The sequence below is a fragment of the Elgaria multicarinata genome, chromosome 21, assembly GCF_023053635.1.
Source record: "Elgaria multicarinata webbii isolate HBS135686 ecotype San Diego chromosome 21, rElgMul1.1.pri, whole genome shotgun sequence".
In the NCBI taxonomy this organism is placed as follows: Eukaryota; Metazoa; Chordata; class Lepidosauria; order Squamata; family Anguidae; genus Elgaria; species Elgaria multicarinata.
This window is the reverse complement of record NC_086191.1, coordinates 12,270,702-12,297,312: the sequence shown is the minus strand read 5'-3', so window position 1 is coordinate 12,297,312 and position 26,611 is coordinate 12,270,702. Positions and strand designations below refer to the sequence as shown.

At 52.0% G+C, this 26,611-nt stretch overlaps 2 protein-coding genes across 2 annotated transcripts in view; one reads left to right on the top strand and one right to left on the bottom strand.

The window, feature by feature from the left end:
- IGSF9 (immunoglobulin superfamily member 9) overlaps nucleotides 1–20,910 on the top strand; it is a 43,944-nt gene extending 23,034 nt beyond the window's left edge. Inside the window, exons 8-20 of the mRNA XM_063145985.1 lie at nucleotides 177–319; nucleotides 434–574; nucleotides 2,448–2,564; nucleotides 3,459–3,609; nucleotides 4,525–4,648; nucleotides 5,086–5,261; nucleotides 7,321–7,571; nucleotides 8,159–8,243; nucleotides 8,667–8,837; nucleotides 11,379–11,424; nucleotides 14,678–16,138; nucleotides 19,115–19,260; nucleotides 20,264–20,910. Coding sequence (XP_063002055.1) covers nucleotides 177–319; nucleotides 434–574; nucleotides 2,448–2,564; nucleotides 3,459–3,609; nucleotides 4,525–4,648; nucleotides 5,086–5,261; nucleotides 7,321–7,571; nucleotides 8,159–8,243; nucleotides 8,667–8,837; nucleotides 11,379–11,424; nucleotides 14,678–16,138; nucleotides 19,115–19,260; nucleotides 20,264–20,499 — 3,248 coding nt within the window. The 3' untranslated portion in view covers nucleotides 20,500–20,910. The remainder of the gene's footprint in view (nucleotides 1–176; nucleotides 320–433; nucleotides 575–2,447; nucleotides 2,565–3,458; nucleotides 3,610–4,524; nucleotides 4,649–5,085; nucleotides 5,262–7,320; nucleotides 7,572–8,158; nucleotides 8,244–8,666; nucleotides 8,838–11,378; nucleotides 11,425–14,677; nucleotides 16,139–19,114; nucleotides 19,261–20,263) is intronic.
- Nucleotides 1–26,611, bottom strand: part of LOC134412273 (NACHT, LRR and PYD domains-containing protein 12-like) — a 240,982-nt gene that overhangs the window by 55,778 nt on the left and 158,593 nt on the right. The window lies entirely within an intron of this gene.

The window sequence follows — 26,611 nt, the reverse complement described above, 5'->3', positions numbered from 1 at the left end:
CTCTCTCCTCTACTGCAATTAGGGAAGCTAATGCCACACGGTCTGAGTTCCTCTCCTGGTCGAAGGGCAGAGGAGTGGATCAATAGCACAAGCCATCTTTTGTGGCTGCCTGTTTCTCCTCGGGCTTCTCCACGCCCAGCACCACCTCGCCACCCTGACCTCGTCTCCTCCCGCAGATCCGGCGCGAGTGAGCGACATGCCGCCTGAGACCCTCCTGCCAATAGGAATGCAAGGCACCATCGGCTGCCCCAACCAGGCCAACCCTCCGCTCCTCTTCGTCAACTGGACCAAAGATGGGCAACCCCTGGAACTAGGCAAGGTAACGCATGCGCGGAGCCCTCCGCCCTCCCTCGCCTTTTCCCTGTTTTTTGTTTTGAGAACTCTCCTCCGATCAAGGCGCTCTTTCCCCCAACCCTTTGCTCCTTTCCCGCAGTTCCCAGGTTGGTCCATGCGTCCCGATGGTGCCATTGTCATCGCTACCAGCAACGACGACGCCCTGGGTGTGTACGCTTGCACCCCGTACAACAGCTACGGCACTGCCGGCTCTTCGACCCCCACCCGCGTCCTCTTGAAGGTGAGTGGCAGAGGAAGCACTCTGCATGTGCAAGGTGACCCTGGACCTGCTCTATTAAGAGCCAGGGAAATTGTATAGAAGAGTAGGGCAATGTCATAAAATCATAGAATCATAGAATAGTCGAGTTGGAAGGGGCCTACAAGGCCATTGAGTCCAAACCCCCCCCCCCCCTCGCTCAATGCAGGAATCCACCCTAAAGCATCCCTGACAGGTGGTTGTCCAGCTGCCTCTTGAAGGCCTCTAGCGTGGGAGAGCCCACCACCTCCCTACGTCATTGGTTCCATTGTCATACTGCTCTAACAGTCAGGAAGATTTTCCTGATGTCCAGCTGGAATCTGGCTTCCTTTCACTTGAGCCCGTTATTCCGTGTCCTGCACTCTGGGAGGATCGAGAAGAGATCCTGGCCCTCCTGTGTGTGACAACCTTTTAAGTATTGGAAGAGTGCTATCATGTCTCCCCTCCACCTTCTCTTCTCCAGGCTAAACATGCCCAGTTGTTTCATAGGGCTTTTTTTCCAAACCCCTGATCATCCTGGTTGCTCTCCTCTTAACATGTTTAGCCCTGCTCCCCCTGGGTTGGAAGAAGGTGTTGCAGGTGATCAATCAGAATCAGACTCTGTAGAGGAGTCGGTGCCAGACACAGACCAGCCTGTACCAGTGGGGGAGGCAGCTCTCACAGGCTCTTCACCAGCTGGGAGTGAACCCTCTCCAGAGCTTGTCTCCTCAAGGGCAAACAATACACAGTCAGTGGGAAGCCAAAATTCTTCCAAAGGGGAGAGCGCGGAGAGGTTAGCCAATCCTAGAGTGTATGCCGCAGACTAAAATGGGCGGAGCTAAAGGAAGGCAAGAGAAAGTCAACCCGGCTGGCATCCCGTCAGAAGCTGCCTCAGAACTAGTCTCTCTGAAGTTAATGCGTCTTGGGAAAGGGCTTTCCATTCTTCTTGAAAGGACAATGGTCTCACTTGGTTTGCTTAGTTCTGCCTAGGGGAAAGTTCCTAGAGATTAGACTCTGTTCAGGCGAGAAGAGATGTTGATTGCTTGAATAAAGCTTTGTGGATTACTTAGCAGCCCTCGTTATCATGTCCCAAGAAGGCAGGAGGTTTTGAGAAACACGACAGGCAACTTCTTGCGCTCTTCCAGTATTTGGGCACCCTCTCCCATTGCTGTTACATTGGGAGCTGCCTTATACTGAGTCAGACCCTAGGTCCACCTAGCCCAGTATTGCCGACACTGACTGGCAGCAGAGACTCCAGGGTTTGAGGCAGGGTCCCTTCCTAGCTCTGCCTGGAGATGCCGCAGATCGAATCTGTAGCCTTTTGTACACAGAGCAGGGGATCTATTGAGGAGAGACTTCGTTTTTAAAGGAATGTTCCCAACCATTGGTTTCCCCATGAAACTGTGAATCCTTCAGCACCTTGGATCCGTATTGACTGTTTTTCTATTTACTGCTACCTGCCACGAGCCCTTGAGGCAAGGCAGGCTAGTGATGCGGGAGGGCCCTCGAAGCAGTAGCAGCCTCTGCACGGGATGTCCGTCCTCACTGCAATTTTCATAAAAAGACATTTGTGCAGGTCGCGGCCGAAATTCGTGCAAGTTATGCAAACCTTGGCTGCGATTCGCGTAGATTTCTCCTTACGGAAATAAAACAGGTGAAGAAACTGAAAAAACGTCCTGGATTTCGGGGGGGGGGGAACCCTGTGGTTCGGCTCGCGAAACCAAGTCAGGGAGGGGGGGACGCTGTGGAAATCTGCACCCCAAAAGTGCCAGATTTCCCAGCGACAGACGTCTCCTAGCCTCTGCTCACGTTCCCGTCTTCTCACCTTTCCTGTTCCGGGTGGTGATGATCCCCTTGCATGCCATGTTTTATATCCCAGGATCCCCCCGTTTTCACCCTGCGCCCCAAGGAGGAATATTTCCAGGAGGTGGGGCGGGAGCTGCTCATCCCGTGCGCGGCCCGAGGTGACCCTTTGCCCGTCCTCTCCTGGACCAAGGTAAGGCGAGAGCTCCGTCGGAGGCAAAGGCTTAGACTTTTCAGAAACGCCTGTAGCCTGGAGTGCACGGCGTGGAGAACGCGGAGAGGGAGACATTTATGTCACTTAGCAAACCAGAACCCAGTGGGGGGGGGGGGTCATATCCCATGAAGCTGATGGGTAGGAGATTCAGGACAGATAAAAGGGAGTGCTTCTTTCCACAAGATGTGGTGACGGCCACCCGTTTGGATGGCTTTAAAAGGGGTTGGATAAATTCCTGGAGGAGGAGAAGGCCATGAATCGCTGCTAGTCCTGATGGCTCTGTGCTGCTTCCAGTATCGGAGGCTGTAAGCCTATCTAAACGGGGAACATGGGTGAGAGGGTGCTGTTGCACCATGTCTTGCTTGTGGGTTGGCAGCTGGTTGGCCACGGTGTGGACAGAGTGCTGGACTAGATGGGCCCTTGGTCTGATCCAGCAGGGCCCTTACGAAGGGGGAGGATTTATTTTTTTTAATGTAATGGCCATCTTTTGTGTTTCTTGACAGTTTTACATTTCCCTTCTTCCTCCTCTGAGGAGGTCAGAGTGGGGTCCCCGATGATCCCATCTCCCTCTGCGTCTTCTTGCAGGCTTTCCTCTGCTTTGTCCCAAACCTTGCTCCTGTCAAGCCGGTGGAGGCAGGAGAGAGATCTAGCAAAGGCTAGACCAGGGCAAAGGTGCAGTAAGGGACCGTGATGAATCCCTTCTTGATTTTTACATCTATTGGCGTATTTTTGAGATCTTGGAGGAAGCTTTAAAGTATCTTATAGTCAACTTCAACCGAATACAGCTTGCCGCTCTAGTATAGGTATCGGGGTGCGATTCTCTTGGGAGTTTTGGTCATCACCGGCTCACCTGGCTCTCTTTGTGCCCTGCAGATGGGAACCAAGGGGCTGGTAAATGCCCAGGTGGACCAGAACAACAGCTTGGTCCTGCGCCCGCTGACCAAGGAGCAGCACGGCTTGTGGGAGTGCGCTGCCAACAACGGCGTGGCCCGGGTCAGCGCCGTGACCACGGTCTATGTCCTGGGTGAGCATTTCCTTTGGAGTGCGGTAGGGTTCACTGAACCATACCGAAGTGTACTGAAAAGCCTTTAGGGTGGAATTGGAAAGGAGCCGCAACTGGCTGTGGGTGGGAGTGCATGTACCCTTTTAGTGCGTACATCTGCCGAAGTCGAAAACGCACGTTGCTAGCGGTGGTTTCCCACGGGCTCCCTGTGGTTGAATTGTGTCACGTGCAGACTCCTCCAAGAGTGTTTGGTTCATAGCGGGCACGGGGCATGAGAACAGTTTCTTCTACGAAGCTCATTCTAGCTCCCGGCTTGAAGCGAACGCCTTTTCACGGCTTGAGGCGAGCTCACTCTGCGTCCACCTTGTGGGACGGCTTAAAAGGCAAGGTATTCTGGGTCAGGCACACAACTAGACATGGGCGAGAACTCCAGTTGGCTCCTTGCATGCTGCTCTCTTGACAAGGCAACATCAAGAAGACAAGCTCTAATCCAACCAGGGGCTTGCTGCCACCTGCCCCTTGCAGGAGCGGACGCAAGGGTGCCCAACCTTTTTGGCCACGAGGGCCCCATTGAGGTGGCCACACATGCAACCAGACACACACACACGCACAACACACAGGCCTGGGGATTCTTTTGCTAGTGCTGGTGCTAAACGGGAACTCCCTTCTTTATCTCCAGTCTCTCACCAGAGAAAAGGACGGGATCCTCCCATGGGTGCCATTCCATAAGTGGGGTGCCACCACTGAGAAGGCCCCCATTCTTGCAGCCACGCACTTAACCTCCTTCGGTGGGAAGACAAAACTACTCTGGATAAGACCCTTGCGGCCAGGGCAGGTTTACCCAGGCACAAAAGCCCGCCTAGCTCAGTTCACCGCCCTGTTTGAACCGTGCTGATGCAGCGTCTCCCCTCTTCCTTTGTCTCTCTCGAACTGTAGGCACGAGCCCCCACACCGTGGCCAACGTCTCCGTGTTCCCTCTCCAGCAGGCAGCCAACATCACCTGGGAGCCGGGCTTTGACGGGGGCTACCTCCAGAGGTTTAGCATCTGGTACACGCCACTGTGAGTCCTCTGACATTCCCATACTGCGCAATCCCATTTTCCCCCCGCCCTCTCTCTCTCTCTCTCTCTCTCTCTCAACATAAATGGTTTCTGGCCCGTTTCTTCCAAGAAATCGCGAGAGTTTTGTCGGCCTTCCTGTCCGAAACCGTGTGGGCACTTTCCCCCACCCCTCCCTGTTTGGACGCCTCTCTTTTCAAGGCAGGGATCAAGAATTCCAGAGGAGGGCAGAGCAAAAAATACCCGAATCTTGTCGCTTAAAGCTGTTACTGCCGGTTACTGTGGCTTTAGGAGAAGCGTTACTACCTTTTAGCCGAAAGACCACCGAATGGGGCGTGGTCACTCAATGAACCCGAAAGGGCTGACTCGGGCACCCGGGTCTCTGGCTCCCCATCTCTGCTTTCACGACTGCCAACTCTCCGTTTCTGTGCCCTCCGCAGGTTAAAACGCCTCAACCGCCCACACCACGATTGGGTCTCACTGCCGGTTCCCGCCGGCTCGTCCCACATCCTCGTGGAAAACCTGCAACCGGCCACGGGCTACCAGTTCAGCATCCTGGCCCAGAACAAACTGGGGAGTGGACCCTTCAGCGAGATCGTCACCACTGTGCCACTAGGTGAGAGGCGTTCCGGTGGTTTCGTGGCATTTTAAAACGTGGTTGTCTATATGAATATGATATTGGCTGAATATGAGCCAACAGTGCAATATGGCTGCAAGAAAGGCAAATGCTATTTTGGGCTGCATTAACAGAAGTATAGCTTCCAAATCACGTGAGGTCCTGGTTCCTCTCTATTCGGCCCTGGTTAGGCCTCATCTAGAGTATTGCGTCCAGTTCTGGGCTCCACAATTCAAGAAGGACGCAGACAAGCTGGAGCGTGTTCAGAGGAGGGCAGCCAGGATGATCAGGGGTCTGGAAACAAAGCCCTATGAGGGGAGACTGAAAGAACTGGGCATGTTTAGCCTGGAGAAGAGAAGATTGAGGGGAGACAAGAGAGCTCTCTTCAAATACTTAAAAGGTTGTCACACAGAGGAGGGCCAGGATCTCTTCTCGATCCTCCCAGAGTGCAGGACATGGAATAACGGGCTCAAGTTACAGGAAGCCAGATTCCAGCTGGACATCAGGAAAAACTTCCTGACTGTTAGAGCAGTACGACAATGGAATCAGTTACCTAGGGAGTTTGTGCGGGCTCTCCCACACTAGAGGCCTTCAAGAGGCAGCTGGACAACCATCTGTCAGAGATGCTTTAGGGTGGATTCCTGCATTGAGCAGGGGGTTGGACTCGATGGCCTTGTAGGCCCCTTCCAACCCTGCTATTCTATGATTCTATGACATAGTATATAATGATATTGGATGCTGTCTTGAGGGTGGGGCGGGGAGACAGTTTCCCTAAAAGGGGCGCAATGAACCTTTTTCAGTCCAAGGGCCAAATTCAATTTCAGAGAAGCCGCCAAGGGTCACATGATCAGCTTTTAATCAGGTTGTCTTTGGTTGATTGCTTAAAAATGATTTTCGATCTCTGTTGTCAGGTGGGCACGATCTCGGCTCCTCTGTTTTTTATGTCAGCGGTTTCGCACTTTGTGTAACATCTTTCTAAGGGTTTTTAATTGTTGCGAACCGCCCCAAAAGCTTTGGCTGTGGGGTGGTACAGAAATATGGCTCTACGATGCTCATACTCACAAGGAAGCATCAGGTCTACTCCCAAGTAAGCCTCTGCAGAGCATGGCTCAAAGGGAAGCAGTAATGAATCACTCCGTAGCTTCCTCCCCAAGCCCCGCCCGGTCCGCCTTCACAGGTAGAACAGTCTCCGATTGGAGAAAGAGGCGTTTTCTTCCTATGTTCTTGAGAAAGGGAACTTTTAAGCACTTTAAGGCAATAGCCCCGCCTCTGCTGGCTATTGCTTTAAAGCCCCATTTGCGGACTTCCCTGTTTCAGTTTCTGAATTGGTTTTGCATTCTGATCGCTTGAAATGTGGAAGGAAAGAAACACACACAGGCACGTCGCACAAAGAAAGACCTGGAATTGTTTTCTGCTGGATGCTGATCTTCTGGCTTGGAATTCGTAACCACTGAGTTTTGCAGACCTGGAAATACAAAGTTTGGAACATATGAAAATTGAAATGGAGTATTTCCCAAACATGGGTTAATGCACACTCTCTCTTCCTCTTCCTCTTCCTCCTTTCTCTCTTCTTTCTTCTTCTTTCTCTCCTCCTCCTCCTCCTCCTCCTCCTCCTCTTCTTCTTCTTCTTCTTCTTCCTCTCCTCCTTTCTCTCTTCTTCTTCTTCTTCTTCTTCCTCTCCTCCTTTCTCTCTCCTCATTTCTCTCTTCTTCTTTCTCTCTTCTTCTTTCTCTCCTCCTTTCTCTCTTCTTCTTCTTTCTCTCGTCTTCTTCTTCTTCTCCTTTCTCTCTTTTTCTTCCTCTTATTCTTTCTCTCTTCTTCTTCTTCTTCTTCTTCTTCTTCTTCTTCTTCTTCTTCTTCTTCTTCTTTTTCTCCTTTCTCTCTTCTTCTCCCTCTCCTTCTCCTTTCTCTCTTCTCCTTTCTCTCTTCTTCTTCCTCTCCTTCTTCTTTCTCTCTTCTTTCTCTCTTCTTCTCCTTTCTCTCTTCTCCTTTCTCTCTTCTTTCTCTCTTCTTCTTCCTCTCCTTCTTCTTTCTCTCTTCTTCTTCTTCTTCTTCTCAGGATTCCCAACAAGCACCGTGCCACCTGACCCCCCAACTACCACCTCGCAGATCTTTCTTTCCCCACCCCAATCCCTGATGGCCAACGAGACCACGCGAGGGGTTCTGCTACTGTGGGAACCTCCGTTCCAATACACCGTGGCCCTGACTGGCTACGCCCTGGAGCTACGGCAAGACCAGGGAGGCTGGGAGGTGCTTGATGGATCCATTCCTAGCTCTGAGACGCAGCTCCTGGTGCCTGGACTCATCAAGGTGGGTTTGGAAGGGTGTCAGTGATCCAGTTCCAGACCTGGCCCTAGCAGGAGTGGCGGGTGTAGTTGGCTGCAAGCTTCACAACTTCAGTGGTGACCACAACACCAGCGGCCTGCTTCACAACTGAAGTAACACACATGGCCACCTAAAGCCGCCTCCTCTCCTGCATAAGACCATTAAATCCAGGATCTAAAATGACTGTACTTCTTCACACAGTGCATAGTTAAACTATGGAACTCACTACCACAGGATGTGGTGACGGCCACCCATTTGGATGGTTTTAAAAGGGGGCGGGATAAAATCCTGGAGAAGACATCTATCAAGAGCTACTAGTCCTGATGGCTATGTGCCACCTCCAAAGTCAGAGGCAGGAAGCCTACGTACACGTGTTGCTGGGGAACATGGGCAGGAGGGTGCTGTTACACTCATGCCCTGCTTGCAAGTTCCCCGTGGGCAGCTGATCAGCCACTGTGTGAACAGAGTGCTGGACTAGATGGACCCTCGGTCTCATCCAGCAGGGCTCGTCTTGGGTTCTTATGACCTAGCTGCACCACCGCTCAGAGCGTACGCCTGTTTTCTCCTTGCAGGACGCCTTCTATGAGTTCCGCCTGGTGGCCTTTGCTGGTAGCTACATCAGTGATCCCAGCAACACAGTCAACGTTTCTACAACAGGTAAGGCCTATGCAGGCAGGGCCGGGAGTAGCAAATCCTGCAGCAAGGAAACCGGCTCCCTTGTAGGACTCCACTGGAGCAGTTAGCAGATGCTTTTAATCACGGCCGTTGTTAATGTCAACGCTCAAAAGGACCTTCCGGCACCTCCTTTAACATCTTTCCCACGGCACGCAAAGGCGTTTCTATTTTCCCAGGCCTTTACAATCACCTTACGGTATTAGACTGTTTTGAGCTCGGTGGATTGTATCCTTCTACCCTCTTGCTTACGTTGAGTTTCTGGCCACCGCAAGATACTGGTTTCAACGGGCCCTGATCCGGCAGAGCCCCCTTTAAGTTGTTATTATTCCTCCACGTCCTGCCCTCCTCCCTGTTGAGAAGGATAGTAACGTGCCTCTTGCCACCTCCTCCTCCTCTCCCCATCAGGCATGGAGGTGTATCCATCCCGTACCCAGCTCCCGGAGCTCCTACCCCAGCCTGTGCTGGCCGGTGTGATCGGGGGCGTCTGCTTTCTCAGCACGGCTGTCATCTTCAGCACCATGGCGGCTTGCATCATGAACCGCAGGCGAGCGGCCCGTCTCCGCAAACGCCGGCAAGGTAAGGAGGGTCACGGTGACGAGATCTGGGGCACGCGTGGGAGCCCGCGGCACAGGAAGGCGGGAGGGGTCACAAGGCCGCCCCTTCCAAAAGGGGGTGTGGGCAGAAGCTGTGAGTGGACAGGAGGAAGACAGCACGCTCCTGACATCCTCATAATTAGCTCCCACATTCCCGGTTCCTTGCCCCAAAGAGGAACGTCAGGGGGAAAGGAACACGGAGCGATTCTGTCAAGTTCCCGGGATGAAATCAACGACTTCTGTGTTTCAGTTTAGTTTCCCCTCGGAGGAAAGAGCTCCGGGGACTGAAAACAGTTAAGGCCCAGGGCATTCTGCAGCGATTGCGGAATACGGTGTCTGGTGCAGAATCTAGCCTTCTGAGGATCCCAACATTGCATAAATACCTTAAGGACCTACACCCATACAACCCTGCGCCTGTTCTATGATATGCCCAAATTCTATGACCTGCTTTGGAGGTCCGGTAAAATCAGTTAGGCCAGCATGCCTGTGAGATGGTGCCTTCTCGGTGGTGACCCCACAGTTCTGGACCTCCCATCCAATTAACTTGGAATTGGCCCCTTCGATACAGGCCTTTAAGAGGGCCTGGAAAACTGATCTCTTCACAGCCGCTTTTCCTTAGAAGTGTCAATGGCACATACGCTTCAAAGCAGCTACGGACATCAGTTTAGTTATCATTTTATTAAAAACATTTGTACCCCGACCTATATCACTAGGATCTCGTCCTGGTAGTTGTGCTCATAGTACTGGTGCAACTTCCCTATACACTGAGCGCGTCTTGTGCCGTTCATTTTATGTGTGGCGCTTTCTAAGGGCTTGCCCCAGACGAATGAATGAATGAATGAATGAATGAAATGTTAGCATGCAGAATAAGAAACCGGGAACATATTTGCACAATCTGTGTGGCCCACAGCATCCGGTTTATTGGGAGCGGGGGGCTGCAGAGGTTTGGGACTTTCAGGATTGCTTGTAACATTTCTGGTTTTATTGTGGTTACTCTGATTTGTGGGGTGTTTATATATATAAAGAGAGAGAGAGAGAGAGGGAGGAGGAGGAGGAGGAGGAGGAGGGGGGAAAAGATTGTGTGTGTGTGTGTGTGTACAGTGTTTCTGTTTAAAGAAATTGTGTTTAAGGCTGAAAAGAAATGTAGTGACGTCCACCAATTTGGATGGCTTTAAAAGAGTTGGATAAATTCCTGGAGCAGAAGGCTATCAATGGCTATTAGTCTTGGTGGTTATGTGCTACCTCCAGTATCAGAAGCATTAATCCTATATACACCACTTGCTGGGGAACATGGGCGGGAGGGTGCTGTTGCACTCAAGTCCTGCTTGTGGATGTCCCATTGGGGCAGCTGGCTGACCCCTGTGTGAACAGAATGCTGGACTAGATGGACCCTAGTTCTGATCCACCAGGGCTCTTCTGATGTTCTTCTGCCTGAAGGTTCTCCTGTATCGAACTAAGGGCTCCTCCATCTTTGCAAAACCAGCTCCATTTGTGAGTTGAGAATATAGGAAGTTAAGAAGAACTTGTCAATTTCACTTGGAGGATGAGAATGAAATTGACCAGTTCTTTGACAAGTGCAGAATATAGCTCTCCTGGGCTAAACCAAGTAGTGTGTGGAGAGCATGGACAGAGTGCTGGACTAGATGGACCCTTGGTCTGGACTTCTTATGTTCTTATGTGACAACGGGCAAATAATTTCTTTACAAAAAAAATGGAGTCTCTTCATTTTATATTGGAACAATAAAAATTCAAGATTCAGTACTACCTTATTTATCTAAACACGCATAAGAGTGTGCCCGAAGTCTGTTTCTTTTGCCCCCCCCCGGGAAGAGGGAGCCAGGAATTGTACACCATGCCTGAAACCCCTCCCCACGATCCTGTTCAATCCCTCCTCTGCACCAAACATTTGAGATTCCACCAGGCATGACCCCCGCCAGTTCACCCTTAAGGACTAGCAGCATGACGGTTTGTTTTAAGCGAAAGCTGGGATTCTGGAACCTCTCATGCAAGCACTGAGTCATTACTGACTCTTGGAGGGACGCCAGCTTTCGCTGACGTTTTCTTGGCAGGCCTTATAGCGGGGTGGTTTGCCGTTGCCTTCCCTGGCCATGATTACCTTCCCCCCAGCTAACTGGGTACTCATTTTACCGACCTCGGGAGGATGGAAGGCTGAGTCGACCCGAGCCGGCTGCCTGAAACCAGCTTCCGCTGGGATCGAACTCAGGCCGTGGGGAGAGTTTCGGCTGCAGAAACTGCTGCTTTACCGCTCTGCGCCACACGAGGCTCATCTGGGATTCTGGAGCGGGCTGAATTCTGTGCCCGATACAGATTTGGGAAACGTTCTCCTAGGCTTCCTCGCCTAGAATGGAAGCCAAGCTGGAAAGGGAGTGGGGAAGAGGAGGCTGGTGTGCGTGTGCGTCTGTCTGTGGGCCGCGGCATGGCAGCCGTCCATCCCTTTCATGGTCGCTTCTTTTTTTAGTTGCTCTCCATGTGATTTCCCCTTTGTGTTCTCATGACCTTCCAGAGCCACCGTTCATCTCCTCCCCCAACAAGAAGCTTCTGCCTTCACAGTAAGTCGCGCCATCGCATGATGTCACTTCCTCCTCCCGCTCATAGCAGTCCCGCCCCTTCCCCTTTTGGCTCCTCCCCCACCCCTGCGCTACCTTTCCTTTTTTACAGGCTGCAGTGAGGGCAGTCAGGGGTTGATGAAGCACCAACATGAGGCCAGGAAGGGGGGAGGTCGTGTTCAGAGCCTGTTCCCTCTGGCATTCACACATGCTGGCCAGCTGACACGAAACACTCGCATCAGTGAGACTCCTTTTATTGAGGAAATCACACGGTAGAGAAGCTTAAGTGTTACAGCAGCCTTCCTCAACCTGGGGCGCTCCAGATGTGTTGGACTATAACTCCCAGAATGCCCCAGCCAGCTGGCTGGGGCATTCTGGGAGTTATAGTCCAACACATCTGGAGCGCCCCAGGTTGAGGAAGGCTGGGTTTACAGAGTCTCCAAAACCCTCTGAAGTCCCCAGAGAACCAGAAGCTTCAAGGCCGAGTGAACAAGCTTCTCCCATGGGGACTTCTTACAAAGATAAGCTTGCAGAGACATCTGACATTCTCAAGCCATTTCCTAATAAATCTACCCACTAGGTACAAGTACCTATACCTGACAGGGGGCACGACTACCGTAACATTCCCCCAACGAGACCCAACGTAAACTGAACCACAACAGTCAGCAAGGAAGACTTGAGACCCGTAGCCCTCTGCCCTTGTTAATTCATAGCTGCTGTTTTTCAGGGCTTACATCCATCCATCATGACTAGCAGCCATTGGTAGCCTTATCCTCCATGAGCCGGCCTAAAGCCTTTACCGCCATCTAAGCTGCCGTGGCCATCACCACAACTTGTGGAAGTGAATGCCTTCGTTTATGAGCAGGGTGAAAATGTATGTCCTTCTGGGTGTCCTAAGCCTCCCACCGTTCCGCTTTATCAGAGTTCTGGTATTACGACTTCGTGGGGCGGACTGAATCTCGGCCTGTTTTCTCCGCACCACACATAATTTTATGAACCTATATCCGGAGTCTCCAACATGGTGCCCCTAGCCACGAACACCTCTCTTGGGCCACAGCTAGACCTAAGGTTTATCCTGGGATCATCCAGGGTTCGCCTCTGCCTGAGCACTGGATCCCCTGTGTGTCACCTAGATGAACAGGTTTGACCCCTGGACGATCCAGGGATAAACCTTAGGTCTAGCTATGGCCTTGGTGTCCCACAGTCTCCCTCCCCCTCCTGGTTTTTATCCCATTTAATTTTAAAAACAAATATTTTTACTGGGATGCTGGCACGCTTCAAAGCAAAGGGCTGCTTTTCAGCACCATCTTTATTTATGTTCAAAAGAGCATTTGGGGACAGGCTCCCCGCTTTGCCTTCTGGGAAAGGGGTGTTTTGTGGCTGCCTGGGGCAGCCATTTTGTGAACGGTCAAGGGGCTCTCTTGCTGCCCTCTGGAAGCGGTGCGGCCGTGGAGCAGTGCCCTTCCACCCTGAGGTGAAGTCGGAGGAGTGGGTCAGAGATCAAGGTGAAGGCGATGCTGGCAAAGTATGAGGAAAAGGCTACGCCTGAGCTGGTCAACGCACTCCGTTTTCCACCTGTCTGCTCCTTCTCATTCTTGCACGCAGGCATCCTTTTATCCTTCTTTGAAAACGTGCATTTTCACACTTCAAACACGTGCGTTTCCTTATGGATTGAAGCGTGCAAATTTGAAAAGAATGCGACTTTTTTGAATGCGGTCGCAAGCTCAAGAAACTGCGAGCTTTTCCCTGAAAAAAATAAATATGCAATTGCGTTCGAGGTCGCAAGCAGGACGCGTTTGGCTATTTTTTTTTCCCAAACCGGCACAAAATCTTTGCCCATCCATGTTGCTGGCGTCTCGCTTAGTGGTCCCTGTAACCAGCAAAGCAGCCGTTCTTAGGCTGTGTCTGGTTTCTCTTCCTGGGACTCCCTCCTCTGGGCGTAAGAACCTGGCCCATTCACTTGTAATGTCAGTACATCATGGATGGATGGATGGTCCAGGCTGATCAGACAAATTCGTGGAGGACGAAGCTACCAGTGGCTATCAGCCATGGAAGATCCAGGCAGCCTCGTAGTCTAGAGTCAGTGTGCACAGAATAGCTGAGGAGTGAAAATGGCCCTGGGCTATCGCTGCCCTGCTTGTGGGCTTTCTAGGAGCAGGGCAGATGCTAACGGTACCAGATGCTAAAGGTACCCCCAACTTAATCCAGAAGGATCATTTTAAGCATGACCCTGTGCAGGTGAGAAAGTTTACATCGGAAAGGCTTTTCCCCCTGACTCAAGCCTTGGCATCAATCCAGCCTCAGATCATACCCAAGGTCCACACATACAAGGCTGTGTCCTGCCAAGCTGAATTTTGGTAGCCTGTCTTGAATTAAAGGCACATTTTGCATCGTTCTGTCATTTAAAAGAAACGTTCTGCATAATTTGATCTTCTTTCGCTGGCCCTAGGAAAGGCCAGGTGGTTGTGCGGGGAACAAAAAGGCCACCAAATCCTCTGGATTGTGATATTCTGCCGGGTATCTCCTTCCCCCACCCACCCATGCACTTTGCAACAATAAGGACTAGAACCTTTTTTAAAAAAATTAAAAACTATGATACTCAGGAAGGTGAATATTGCACCCAGTACCACTTGGTTTATACACTCATCTCCAGTGGTAGTGTCAGGGAATCCCACAGCAAGCTATTACCAGAGGTTTGTCAAGTTCCCTCTCAACATCTGTCCAATTCCCATATTTGGGTTCGTGAAGGACAGTTGTCTCCAGATAAAATTGGTTAAATGACCCTGGTTGGGTTTTGACTTCCCCTGTCACACCAAGGCCCAACTTTACAAGTTCAAAAAGACAAAAGCAAGAAGCAATAAAAACACACGCACCCTTCCTATAGAAAGCTAGCTTGTCAGAGGGGCGGGTCCTGGGTTCACCTTCGACCCTTAGCGTGTGGCTTTCCACCTGCAAGGACATACTTGGGATGGAAACTTCCTATCTTACAGTCTGAAGGGGGACAGCTGGCCACGGGATGGTTTTGAATTTGTGGGTTTGTTCACTTCATCCCTCAAGGCGTCATTTGGGCAACGCGCCTCTTGCTCGCGGGGAAGGCCTCGCGTGACTTAATCTATGCGAGGCTGATGGTTTGCACTTGGGGGCCGGGGGTTGGAGTTGGTCTGGCTAAGCTTTGGAGGGGAAAATGAGGCTCCTGTCAGGTGATTTATTCTTTTTAGAAGAGTAAAGTATGAGGGCTTCCCTTCTCCTCTTGCAGAAATTCTACAGGCTCTACTAGCCCAGACAGCATTGTGAAGCTGAAATTCCAGACCTCCCCGTACCAGAGCCTCCGGCGCACCCTGCTGTGGGGGGAGAAGGCCGGCGCCAGCCTAGGCCTCAACGTCGCCGGCGCCAAGAACCGTTCCAAATACACCCTCTACGAGAGCCACGTTGGGGAGCCTCTGCCCCTGGAGCGCATCCGCCGTGGGCCCGACGGGCGTTTTGTGGTGCAAAGCGAGACGCGGCCTCGGGAACGCTTGGCGGCCATGACGGGACGCTACTCCCCTTCCTCGGAGAGCAGCACGTACCAGCCGGAGCCTTACCTGCAGGTCTACTCTCCTGCCGCGCCCGAAGAGCCCATTTGGCAGAAAAGCGTCCACTTGAGGCCCAAGCATTCGGGCCAGGCTCGCCGCCAAGCCAAGTCCTCTGGCTACTGCCAAGGCCGCTACTTCGACTACAGCAGCAGCAGCCCCACCGAGGAAGCCCAGCCCTTGTGCATTGTGAATATCAGCCCGGTAGCCACCATGCCGTACGGGGCAACCGCACAGCACTCCCGGACTTCCCAGGGCTCCGAGGGGTGTCCGGACGTCGCGGCCGCTGCCTCCTCTTCCTCCTCCTCGCCAAGCCGGCCGAGTAGCCCTTCCTCGCCGACGTTCTGTGGGCCTCAGAGCGGCCATGTGGTCAACGCAAATACCTCAGCCCAAAGCGGGATTCTCCAATACTTGAGCCTGCCCTTCTTCAAAGAGATGAATGTGGATGGGGACTGGCCACCGGAGGAGGAGGAGGAGGAGGAGGAGGAGGAAGAAGAAGAAGAGAAGCACCCTTTCATGTCAGCCTTTCACGAAACTCCAGGCAGTTCAGACATCACCGTCCTAGGAGACACGGACAGAACCGTTTGTCCAGCCTACATGGACTTGCAAGCGAATCCAGACCCTCAGGAAAAGGCCTCAGCCAAGGCTCTCCTCAGGCTCCCCGACGCCAACACAGGCCCCGCTAAGGCCGCCTTGCCGGGCACCTCAGTTTGCCCGGGTTACCTCAGCTCTGCTCTGGACACCCCCCTACCCAAAGAGCCAGGGCCTCGGTTGCAGACGCTGTCGCCCACCCATCCCATTGCAAACAGTGGCCAGACGGAGCCAGGGTTGACGGCCGTCCCCTCAGAACACGATTGGCTCCACGCGACAGACCTGCCCCCAGACTCTCTGCCCCTCGAGAGACCCAAATTGCCCCCCGCCATTTCCCCGCAAGGCCCGCCCACTGAGAAACTGTTGAGGGGCAGCCTGACCAGCCAGAGTAGCGGCCGAGGCAGCGTGTCCTTCCTGAGGCCCCCCTCACTGGCGCCATCGCTGGCGGGCAGCTACCTCAGTTCCCCCTTCGGAGAAACGACCGGTTGGCAAAGCAGCTGCACGGGAGAAGAAGGCAAGGCCCAAAGAGAGCCTTCGGTGATCGCCATCAGTAAAAGGTGAGTTGGGAAGAGGCGGGCAGGTCGGAAACTCGGACAAGAATTCTCTGGAACGTTTTCCTCGAGTGGAAGAGTACTTGGGAGCCTCAGGTAAGCAGTTCCGAGCTTCACAAGGGACCCTCTCGTGCAAGCACTGAATCATTACTGACTCTTGGAGGGACGCCAGCTTTCGCTGACATTTTCTTGGCAGGCCTTATATAGCGGGGTGGTTTGCCGTTGCCTTCCCCGGCCGTTATTACCTTAACCCCAGCTAACTGGGTACTCATTTTACCGACCTCGGGAAGATGGAAGGCTGAGTCGACCCGAGCTGGCTGCCTGAAACCAGCTTCCGCTGGGATCGAACTCAGGCCGTGGGGAGAGTTTCAGCTGCAGAAACTGCTGCTTTACCGCTCTGCGCCACACGAGGCTTCACAAGGGACAGACAGGGTAAAAAAAAATTCCTAACAAATAAACAAAATAAAATTCAAGTTTCTAGTCCTTAAGCACTAAAAACTTGCTTTTTTATTTTGTTAAGTATTAAGGCTGTGAATATAGACTTTGAAGCTGAAATCTCAAAAGACAGGGTGAGAAATATCTCCCAACGGTCAGGGGTGCAGGTGGGCGGGATAAATTATACAAAATGAATTTACAAAAATGGCACAGCTGAGTTTCCCTTTCCTTGACCCCGATTCTGAATTTAATTGAAGGCTGAAAAGAAACAGATCAACAGACAGAGACCGCTCCTGAGCTCTGCAACCATTTTGTCATGTGGCAATTCCCAGAATTGACTGGAAACACTTCTAATCCTGGATGGAGATAATCTCATGATTCTTTGCATTGCCACATTCAATTTAATTACGTCTCTTATTCCACCTTTGCTCGAGGGAGCTCACGGTGATGTATATCACTCCCTCTTTCCCGCCCCCAAATTGTCTTCACAACAACCCTGACAGGTAGGTCAGGATGTGGGATGGAGATTAGCCCAGGCTGGGAGGAGATTCAAACCTGGATAATGAATTAAGAGGTGACGTGTGCATTGGAAACGGTCGTCCGTATCTCCAAACTGCCCCACCGGCTTTTACCGTGAATCCGCTCTGTTCAGCACCATCCAGCTCTCTTTCCCAGGCAAACACTGAGCCCACAGGCCTTGGTAGGTTTCTCACAAGTTGCCCAGGAAGTACAATTCCACGAAATCCTGGGGCAGCTTTGGGCTGTGAAGGTGCCTTGCCGGCAAGAGAAGCAGCTCCTGGTGAGAATTTCCCTTGTCAGCCGTCACAGGGTCTCCATCCTGCAACCCTAAGTTGGCATGAAGACTGCGGAATTAATCTAAGTGGAAGCAAGGGCGTGACCTAGTCCCAAGAGGGAACTTCTCTCTTGGGTTACATGCACTCCGGGCCTCAGCCATCAAAACAGAAGAATCATAGAATCGTAGAGTTGGAAGGGGCCTCTAAGGCCATCAAGTCCAACCCCCTGCTCAATGCAGGAATTCCCCTAAAGCATCCCTGACAGATGGTTGTCCAGCTGCCTCTTGAAGGCCTCTAGTGTGGGAGAGCCCACCACCTCCCTAGGTGACTGGTTCCATTGTCGTACTGCTCTAACAGTCAGGAAGTTCTTCCTGATGTCCAGCCGGAATCTGGCTTCCTGTCACTTGAGCCCGTTATTCCGTGTCCTGCACTCTGGGAGGATCGAGAAGAGATCCTGGCCCTCCTCTGTGTGACAACCTTTCAATTCTTTCATAGAATCATAGAATAGCAGAGTTGGAAGGGGCCTACAAGGCCATCGAGTCCAACCCCCTGCTCAATGCAGGAATCCACCCTAAAGCATCCCTGACAGAAGGTTGTCCAGCTGCCTCTTGAAGGCCTCTAGTGTGGGAGAGCCCACCACCTCCCTAGGTAACTGGTTCCATTGTCGTACTGCTCTAACAGTCAGGAAGTTTTTCCTGACATCCAGCTGGAATCTGGCTTCCTGTCACTTGAGCCCGTTATTCCATGTCCTGCACTCTGGGAGGATCGAGAAGAGATCCTGGCCCTCCTCTGTGAGGCAACTTTTCAAGACCTTGAAGAGTGTTCTCGTGTCTCCCCTCAGCCTTCTCTTCTCAAAGCCAAACATGCCCCGTTCTTCCAGTCTCTCCTCATAAGAGGACATGAAGGCGCCAGCTATCCAAGCCGGACACATGCATCTTGTCTTTCTCTGTGTGTCCACAAGATGGAGCATTCCCTCTAAACATCCTTCTGCTGGCCGTGTGTTCGTGCGTGTGCAGTCTTTGCTTTTTCTCCCAGGCATTTCTCAATTCCTTATCTCGCCAAGTCCCAAGGCGTAGCTGGGCGGTGTTGTTTATTCATTTAATTTCCAAGCCTTGTACCAACTTCAGCCCAACGATTTGAAGCGGGAGGGAGGCGTGCAAGGTGTGTCCGTCCAGGGATGCATTACACTTCCACACGCCCTGGCGATATAGAAGGACAAGGGGTCAGAGCTCAGTGGCGGAGCAGAAAGTTTGAGGTCCAATTTCCGGCAGGGATGTGGGAGCTCTGGGCCAAACCCAGCCTGGGATCCCAGTCCAGGCTTCTGGCTTTTCCCGGATGGCTATTCCCCTTTCCGCCGCCTGCCAATTATTTGGTGATGTCTCGCATTTCGGCTTTTCCTCCCCGGTTCCAATTCTCCCCAGTTAATTTTATTTTGGCTCCGCTTCTTTCGCCTTCTGCCTTGCCCACCACTGAAAGGTGGCCTGGGCTGGAATAGGGTTCCAAACCCCCAAGTTAGAAGGCCTGGATGGAAAGAATTTAGTCTGCCGGACAGCCCCTAATACTTGGTGTTAGGGAGGGGCTACGGGAAAGGGGTGCGGCCTTCTGAGTGCTATTAAAAACAGGGGGAAGGCAGCCCTTTAAAGCAAGGACTGGCAATTTGTGGATGCAGAAGGTGGTCTGGAGAGGAAGTCTCGCCTCCATGGCGTCCGTGTTCTGTCCAACCCACGGCTTCCCTCTGCTTCCTTGCCTCCAGGAGGAACACGTCCGTGGATGAGAACTACGAATGGGACTCGGAGTTCGCCCTGGAGTCGGACCTGCTGGACGCCCTGCAGCTGTATCGGAGCGGGAACCCCAAAAGACCAGTCTCCACTATCGAGGCGCACGAGTTAGAGAAGCAGAGTGAGCACGCTGAGGGGGATCTCCGCCTGGGGGGAGGCAGAGAAGCGGCCTCGCTGGCAGGGCCGAGAGGTTGCTCTGCCCAAGCCCGGCGAAGCAGCAGGATAAAACCTCAAGTGTTTCAATTAAAGTCTCTAGTCCTTATGAGCTGTGAGAATCGGTTCTTCTTTTAAAAAAAGAAGAAGAAAGCATTTTTAAAAGTTCAGCTGGCTTATTCCAAAGGATAAAGCAAATTCGTGGGAAAGAGATATGTTAGCTGGGACAGAACATCTGTGTGCAGAGGTACTATACCTCTGAATGCAGACAGTACTATTATTATTATTATTATTATTTATTTATATAGCACCATCAATGTACATGGTGCTGTACAGAGTAAAACAGTAAATAGCAGTAAAAAGCTACTGACTAGCTCTTGCCTTCGTGAGTCTTCCTACCTGCAGAGGAGACTCCTCGCTCTGTCTCTGCACGATAACCTGCTCAGAGCCTGACCTCCATCTGCTTGCCTTTCACTGCAAAGGGGGAGTTGGTTCTCTTTGCCCATTGTCTGCTTTGGGTGTGGTGGAGCAGTCAGTCACTCCCCGTGCATCCCTGCACGAGTCCCTGCTCTGGATTTGAGTCCTTCCAATCAGAGGAGGTCCATCCCGGGAAAGTGACTTAGGATGGGCTCACGTTGTTTGGCGTTCCATTCCACCGTATGTCCCCAGTTCGAGAAAGCCCGTAGCATTTTGCACTACAGAATCTCAGGCCTGGAGTACCAACTCCAGGATTTCCCAGGTGACCACATTTCCTTTCCTTGACTGCCAGTCCATGTTAATTTCCCAGTTTTTGTCCCCTTTTTCCTCCATTCCGAAAGCTGAACTTGCCTCTCTGGAGGCCTCGTTACTGGCAGGGAGGGCCTGAAGCTGAAATTCACTGCCCCCGAGAACTTCTCCAGAATCGGATTCCAGCCCCCAGGCTGAAAGAGATTCGATATCCTCGCCTCAGGCGTTTTCCTTCTTGCCCACAGGTTCAAAGGCCTCCAGCGAAAGCAGTGGATCGCCCTCGAATACCCAGTCGGTGGGTGCCTTGGACAACTCCACCTCCCCGGTGCCGGTGCCTAGCCCTGAGGAGCGCTGTGCGGCGCTGCGTGAAGAATTCCTGGCATACCGCCGTCGCCGAGAGGCCATCCACCAACGGCGCCAGAAACTGGGCTCCGGCAAGAAGCAGAGCGAGGAGCGGTTTGAACAGGCGACCTTGCTGTGAGGGCTCTGCCCCCAAGTATCCAATCCGGCCATGTTTTTCCTGCCGTGACAGGACAGGATATACTGTCTCCGCCACTGCAAAGGAGGGACAGCTTCGGCGGACATTTTGGCCCCGGGGAATGGTGCCCTCTAGCGTTTACCTGAGGATCTGCACCTTGCGCAGAGCATCCGATGGTTTCAAAGGCACTGATGGGGGTGGAGCCTCAGCGAGGCTTCCAGAGGGAGGGGGCAGGATGAAGAGAGAGCCCCCCTGCCAGCCTCTTATCCTGATGGGAGGGGGGAATTGTTAAAACTACTGCTTTCTTTTCAGCCTGATGCTGGATTTAGGGTGGTTGGGGTGTCTGGGTGCTGTTTTTGTAAAATGGGCCTTTGGGAAGGGGGGAAAAAAGAAGAAGAAATTATACCAAGTTTGGTGTCATGTGTATTGCAGAAACTAGAAGAAATGAGGGGAGAAGGTCAATAGGGGCTGTGTTCCTTGAACCCTACTCAGATGGGAAAGGTCAACTTCAGGAAAACATCAGGAAAAACTTCCTGACTGTTAGAGCAGTACGACAATGGAACCAGTGACCTAGGGAGGTTGTGGGCTCTCCCACACTAGAGGCCTTCAAGAGGCAGCTGGACAACCATCTGTCAGGGATGCTTTAGGGTGGATTCCTGCCTTGAGCAGGGGGTTGGACTCGATGGCCTTGTAGGCCCCTTCCAACTCTACTATTCTATGATTCTATGAACTCCGAGCGACCGTGGGCTTGGAGCACTTTCAAGCAAAGCTAAAGTTGCCTTTCCCAACCTGATGTGTTGGCTTAGAGCTTCTGTCATCCCCAGTGGATGGGTATTGTAGTCCAGCACACCCGGTGGGTACCGGGCTAAGGAAAGGCGCACAACATGGAACTTTCTGTCCAATTGAGCAAAGCGATATCTGTGTATCCATCCCCTTCTCACTCCAACCTCATTGACAGAGCCTACCTCAGCTTATTCAGTCAACCTCCTGTTCCTATTGCCGTTCCTCATCTTTGATACCCAGTCTGGGCTGGAGAACATCACCTTCATAACCCTGGAAGTCATCACTAGCCCCAACATGTCCAATTTCCAACTCGCAGGGAGTCAGAGTTTCACTTCCTTCCATGCTAGTCAGGTCTTGTCTGGGTCCAGTTCTGGGTGTTGAACTTTAAGAAGCATGGGGGCAGATTGGAAGAGGTCCGTCCAGAGGAAGGCAACAAAGATAGTCAGGTGTATGGAAAACAAGTCCTGTGAGGACAGGTTGAAGGAGCTACATATATATTAGGGCTGTGCTTCGCCTCGGTCCCGAAGCCCGAATCTGAGTTGAAGCTGGCCGATTCAGTCCACTTCGGTCTGATTATGCTTCAGGACCAGATTTGGCCGCCTCGGACTGAACCACTGACATCCGGTGGTCAAGGAAAGCCAGCAGGGCCAGGGAACAGGGAGGGGCTGTTTGGGTAACCAAATTTAATTTGGCCCCTTGAGATTCCGCTTTACATCATTAAAAGCTCCTGCAGGCCGAAACCACTGCGCCCTGAAAGACTCCTGCGTGTTCTAAAAGTATCAAGGCCTCCAGGAACGTACTGGGTTCGAATGCTCATTGTCTTGCGTAGCCCACCCATGCCACCACAGAAGATGGGCTTGGGTACTGAATTCTGCTTGCTGAGATCCTCCACCTTTTCTTCCTTTTTATTTTATTTTTTAAAAAATATGTTTCTAGCCCTTATGAAGGCAAAACCATGCTTGAAAGCATGGCTTTGCTATTTCGTACCTCCCAAAAGCCAAAGTCCCCGCTATTATTTCCACAGATTGGGGAATAATGCATCGCTCTTTGCCTCTCCTTCTGAAGAAACTGGACCAAATAAGAGAAATAATGCCTAGTTTACCCAGAATGTATCTTCTCTGGGTGTTAAGTGTTCAGTTTTTTGTTTTAACTTTCGCTACACTTTGTTATACTTTTTTCCTTTTTTAAGCTTTTGTTTGTTATTTTTAGTAGGGATGTGCACGGACCCCCCCCCCCGATCCTCTTCGCGCCCAATCCACAAATTGCGGATCGGGCCCGCTCCGCCCCGCCTTGATCCGCCTAGGGTCCGCTGCGGAGCTCCGGCTCCGAATCGGAGCACCGCAGCGGCGGGGAATGGCGCCAAGTAAGGCCCTCCTCCCCCTTACCTGTGTCCATCCCGGCCCATCCCAGCTTCACTAGAGCCTGCGGCTCAACCAGTAACTGTAGCCCCCAATTGTGGCCTACACTTCCTGGTTGAGCCGCAGGCTCTAGTGAAGGTGGCGACAGGCCGCAACGGATGCAGGTAAGACCCCCTCCCCCTTACCTGGCTCTGCCACCGTCGCCACACAGGCGGCGGCGGTGGCAGGGCCAGGTAACCCCCCTCCCTCCTCTCCCTTACCTGCGTCCATCTGCGGACCCGCAGCTGCTTCAACTGAGCCCGAGGACTCAAACAGGAAGACCAGGCAGTCTTCCTGTTTGAGTCCTTGGGCTCAGTTGAAGCAGCCACGGGACCGCGGACGGATGAAGGTAAGACCCCCTTCCCCCTTACCTGGTTCTGCCGCCGTCGCCGCATGGGCGGCAGCGACAGCGGCAGGGCCAAGTAAACCCCCCTTACCTTTTTTGCGGAGCTCTGGATCAAGGCGAAGGATCTGCCTTCACCTCGATCCACTCCGCTACGCTCCACTGCTCCCCCGTTCCTCTTCGCCTCCGCCTTAAGGGGAGGTGAAGCCCCCCGATCCGCTTCTGCTTCTCCGATCCGAGGAGAAGTGGAGCACATCCCTAATTTTTAGTCAAGTTTTCTTCCTTTTTTATTTGTTTTAAGCATTTGTGTCTGGCTTTTCCACAAGGCAGTTTACCAACAATATAAAACAGACAGTGGCAGCAGGAACAGAAGCAGCAAAGAACTGCAGAAATAAGGCAAAAGTGCAGCCACGATTCCCCAGCTGCAGAAGCAGTAATGAAACAAGAGAGGCTAAACGGGCAAAAGCAAGTGATCAGCTTTCCTAAATGCCCTTGGAAACAAGAATCCAGACTTGTCATCAGTAAACCAACCATGAAAGGGGGGGATCATGATCACCCAGTGGGACTCGAACCCGGGTCTTCCCAGTCCAACACTCTAACCACTACACTAGACAGCTCGGCAGCTGCTGATAGCTGTGACTGGCGGGGTGGTGGTGGTATGCAGCACAGTGGCAGAGATTTAGTCTGGAGGTTTGGGGGTGATACTTTTCTACCGCCCCTCCCTAATCCGCCGTCTGAGATCAGCGGCTCATCACAGCTCATGCTAGGACCGCTCCAGAGATGACCCGAGCATGCAGGCAGTTCCAAGGGAAGATACCGTTTGGGAAGGGGGGAGTGCATTGCTGTGTCACCAGGAAAACGCATAGTTTCATGTTGACATCTCCCCGGGAATGCAGTGATGTGTGGAGATATTTCCAAATCGAGGCAGTTGGTGGAGAATTTTATTTTTTAAAAAACCCACAAGAACTTGTTTGACACTACGAAGCGTAACCCGAACCTTTCCCAGCCGAAAAGCCAGAGCGAGCAGAAAACCCTCCCATGGCAGGCCTTGCTGAATTAGATTCCGATGTAGCCGCTTCTCTCCAAACAGCCCATCCAGGGTTAACAGGGAGGTGATGACCCGGTGCTGGAGAGGGAGAGAAAAACCGTAGCGGGCTTCCTCTTTTCCCAAATTTGGCCTTTCTCTAGCAAGTCACATGGTCCCAAGGGGCTGGAGGCTGGGAAAAAGTCGCCTGCTGGAACAGTTGGGAGGGAAGGGCAGCAACATTGCAAACAGGAAGGAACAGCCAGAAAACCCGACTTCTTGTGACCGGACCAAAACCCCACTCGCCGTGGGTGAATTACTCCTTCGCGGGCTTGCCTGATTAAAAGAACCTTTAGCAAGGAACCTAACAGATCTTCATTGAGTGACTCCGGTCTTCCATGATCCAGTGTCCTCCAGATGTCTTGGACTACAATTCCCAATATCCCCAGCCAGCATGGGAGTTGTAGTCCGAGACAGACCGAAGGCACGAAGTTGGGAAAAGCCGGGATAATGAGTTGATTAGCTCTGCGTTCTTTAGCAGACAACAAAATCAAAGGATCATTCCAGGAGGTGGACATCATCCGTTGCTTTCTGACGGCACCTCCTGGAATGATTGCGGCAGGGATATAGTTTATATCCTTCAAATATATTTATTATCTTTTTCAACATCCAAATCATACTTATTCCTAAGTTAGGACACAAACTTATGCACATTTAAGCAGGCAAAAGCCCTGAAACTCCCAGTGTAGCTGGCTAGGGAAGGCTGGGAGTTGTAGGACTTTGGTCTGTCTAAACATGCAGAAGCTTTCGCCATAAACGTGTTTAGGGGTCAGGGCAGCAGAAACAAACCCCCAATTTATTCCTGTGGCCTGGATCATGTGATGATTTAAGTGGGTTTCAAGCGCACAGCTCCGCGCACGCTGGGTATTCTTTAAAAATCAAGGTTGGCAAACAGGTTTTTTGTTTAGAGTTGTTTGCTCTCAACATATTGGGAATGCAGAACCAGTTGTGACGCATGGAAATGGTGAAGGGAAGAGAGAAATGTCGCCGGCGTGTTTCACAACTGAAAGACAACCCATGGCCATGAGAACCGAAGAAGAGCCGTGATGCTGGATCAGACCAAGAGTCCACTGGCGTTCTGTTCACACAGTGGCCAAACAGCAGCCCATGGAATGCTCACAAGCAGGACATGAGTGCAACAGCACCCTCCCACCCATGTTCCCCAGCAACTGGTGTACATAGGCAAACTGCCTCTGATGCTCGAGGTTTCACATAGCCATGAGGACTAGTAATCACATAAAGAGAGATCCAAAAGATCATTAAGTCCAGAGTTTTGCTCTGCCTCCTGACCCCATCAGCAATCTGGGTGGGTGAGGGTTGTGACTTTCATTAAGGACCTCTCTAGCTTTCCCTGGACCCCACACTTTAAGAAGGATACAGATAAATTAGGACGACGCCCAAGAAGGGCAAAGGTTAGGGCCCCCAGAAAATAAGTCCTACAAGGAAAGTTGGGAGGAACTTCAGCCTTGAGAAGAGAAGACTGAGAGGCTACAGAATAGCACTTTTCAATTTCCGAAAGGTTGTCCCACTCAGATGAGGGCCGCAAGCGATTCTCTGTCATCCGAGCCTGTAGGACACGAGATAGCGGGTTTAAGTTACAGGAGGGCGGATTTTAGCTGAACATCAGGAAAAACTTTCTAATGCTCAGGGCCATCAGACAAGGGGAGAAACTGCCTGAGGATGAGATGACTCTCCATCACTGGAGGTATCTAAGCAGAGATGGTACAGCCATCTCCCAGGGATGCTTGAAACTGGATTCCTGCACTGAGTGAAGTGGTTGGACTGGGTGGATTTCATGCCTCCCTTCCTATTCGATGAGTTTATGTTCATTCAAGCACTTCTCACCATTAAAAAAAAATCCTTTACAGAATTAACTGCACCCCAAAATAAGGACTTTCAAATGAGATAGAGAACCCATAATCCAGGATTTTAAAATTCTTGCCCAAAAGAAACGGACTCCTGGGCTTCTCCTGAGTCAATTTCACCACATTCCCGCCCTAGACGTAGAAAAGGCCGGTCGGCCCCAATGCAGGTTTACTCGGGAGTAAGCTCCGCCGGAATTAGAAAAAGCCCGCTTTCGAGGCAGCCAGCCTGGAGCTCGAGATGCGTAGCCACGATCCTGCGAAGACCCACAAGCCTCTGGCGTGAACTCCCCGGAACCTGCTTGCAGGCCAAGGTGCGTTAGAATCGGTGGTCCCGCGGGCACGCTTACTCGCGAGTAAGCCTCGATTGGCGTTGACGAGTTGGTGTGTGGGGGGGTGTTGCGTTGCTCCCGAGTAAATACTCCCAGGGCCGGTTTGCGAGGGGCTGTTTGGTGCAGTCCGCCACGCTTACTCCTGAGGAAACAGCGGGTCGAACTGTCCCTCCTGCCTGCCTGAGAACGGCCGCATTTCTCCGAGATCCCCCAGTTTTCTAAGAAGTAATTCCCTCTTTCCTTCCCTGAGCAAACCCTCAAAAGCATCCCCCCCCCGCAATCTTGTGATGCTAGTAGGCACCCTTCCTGCTGAG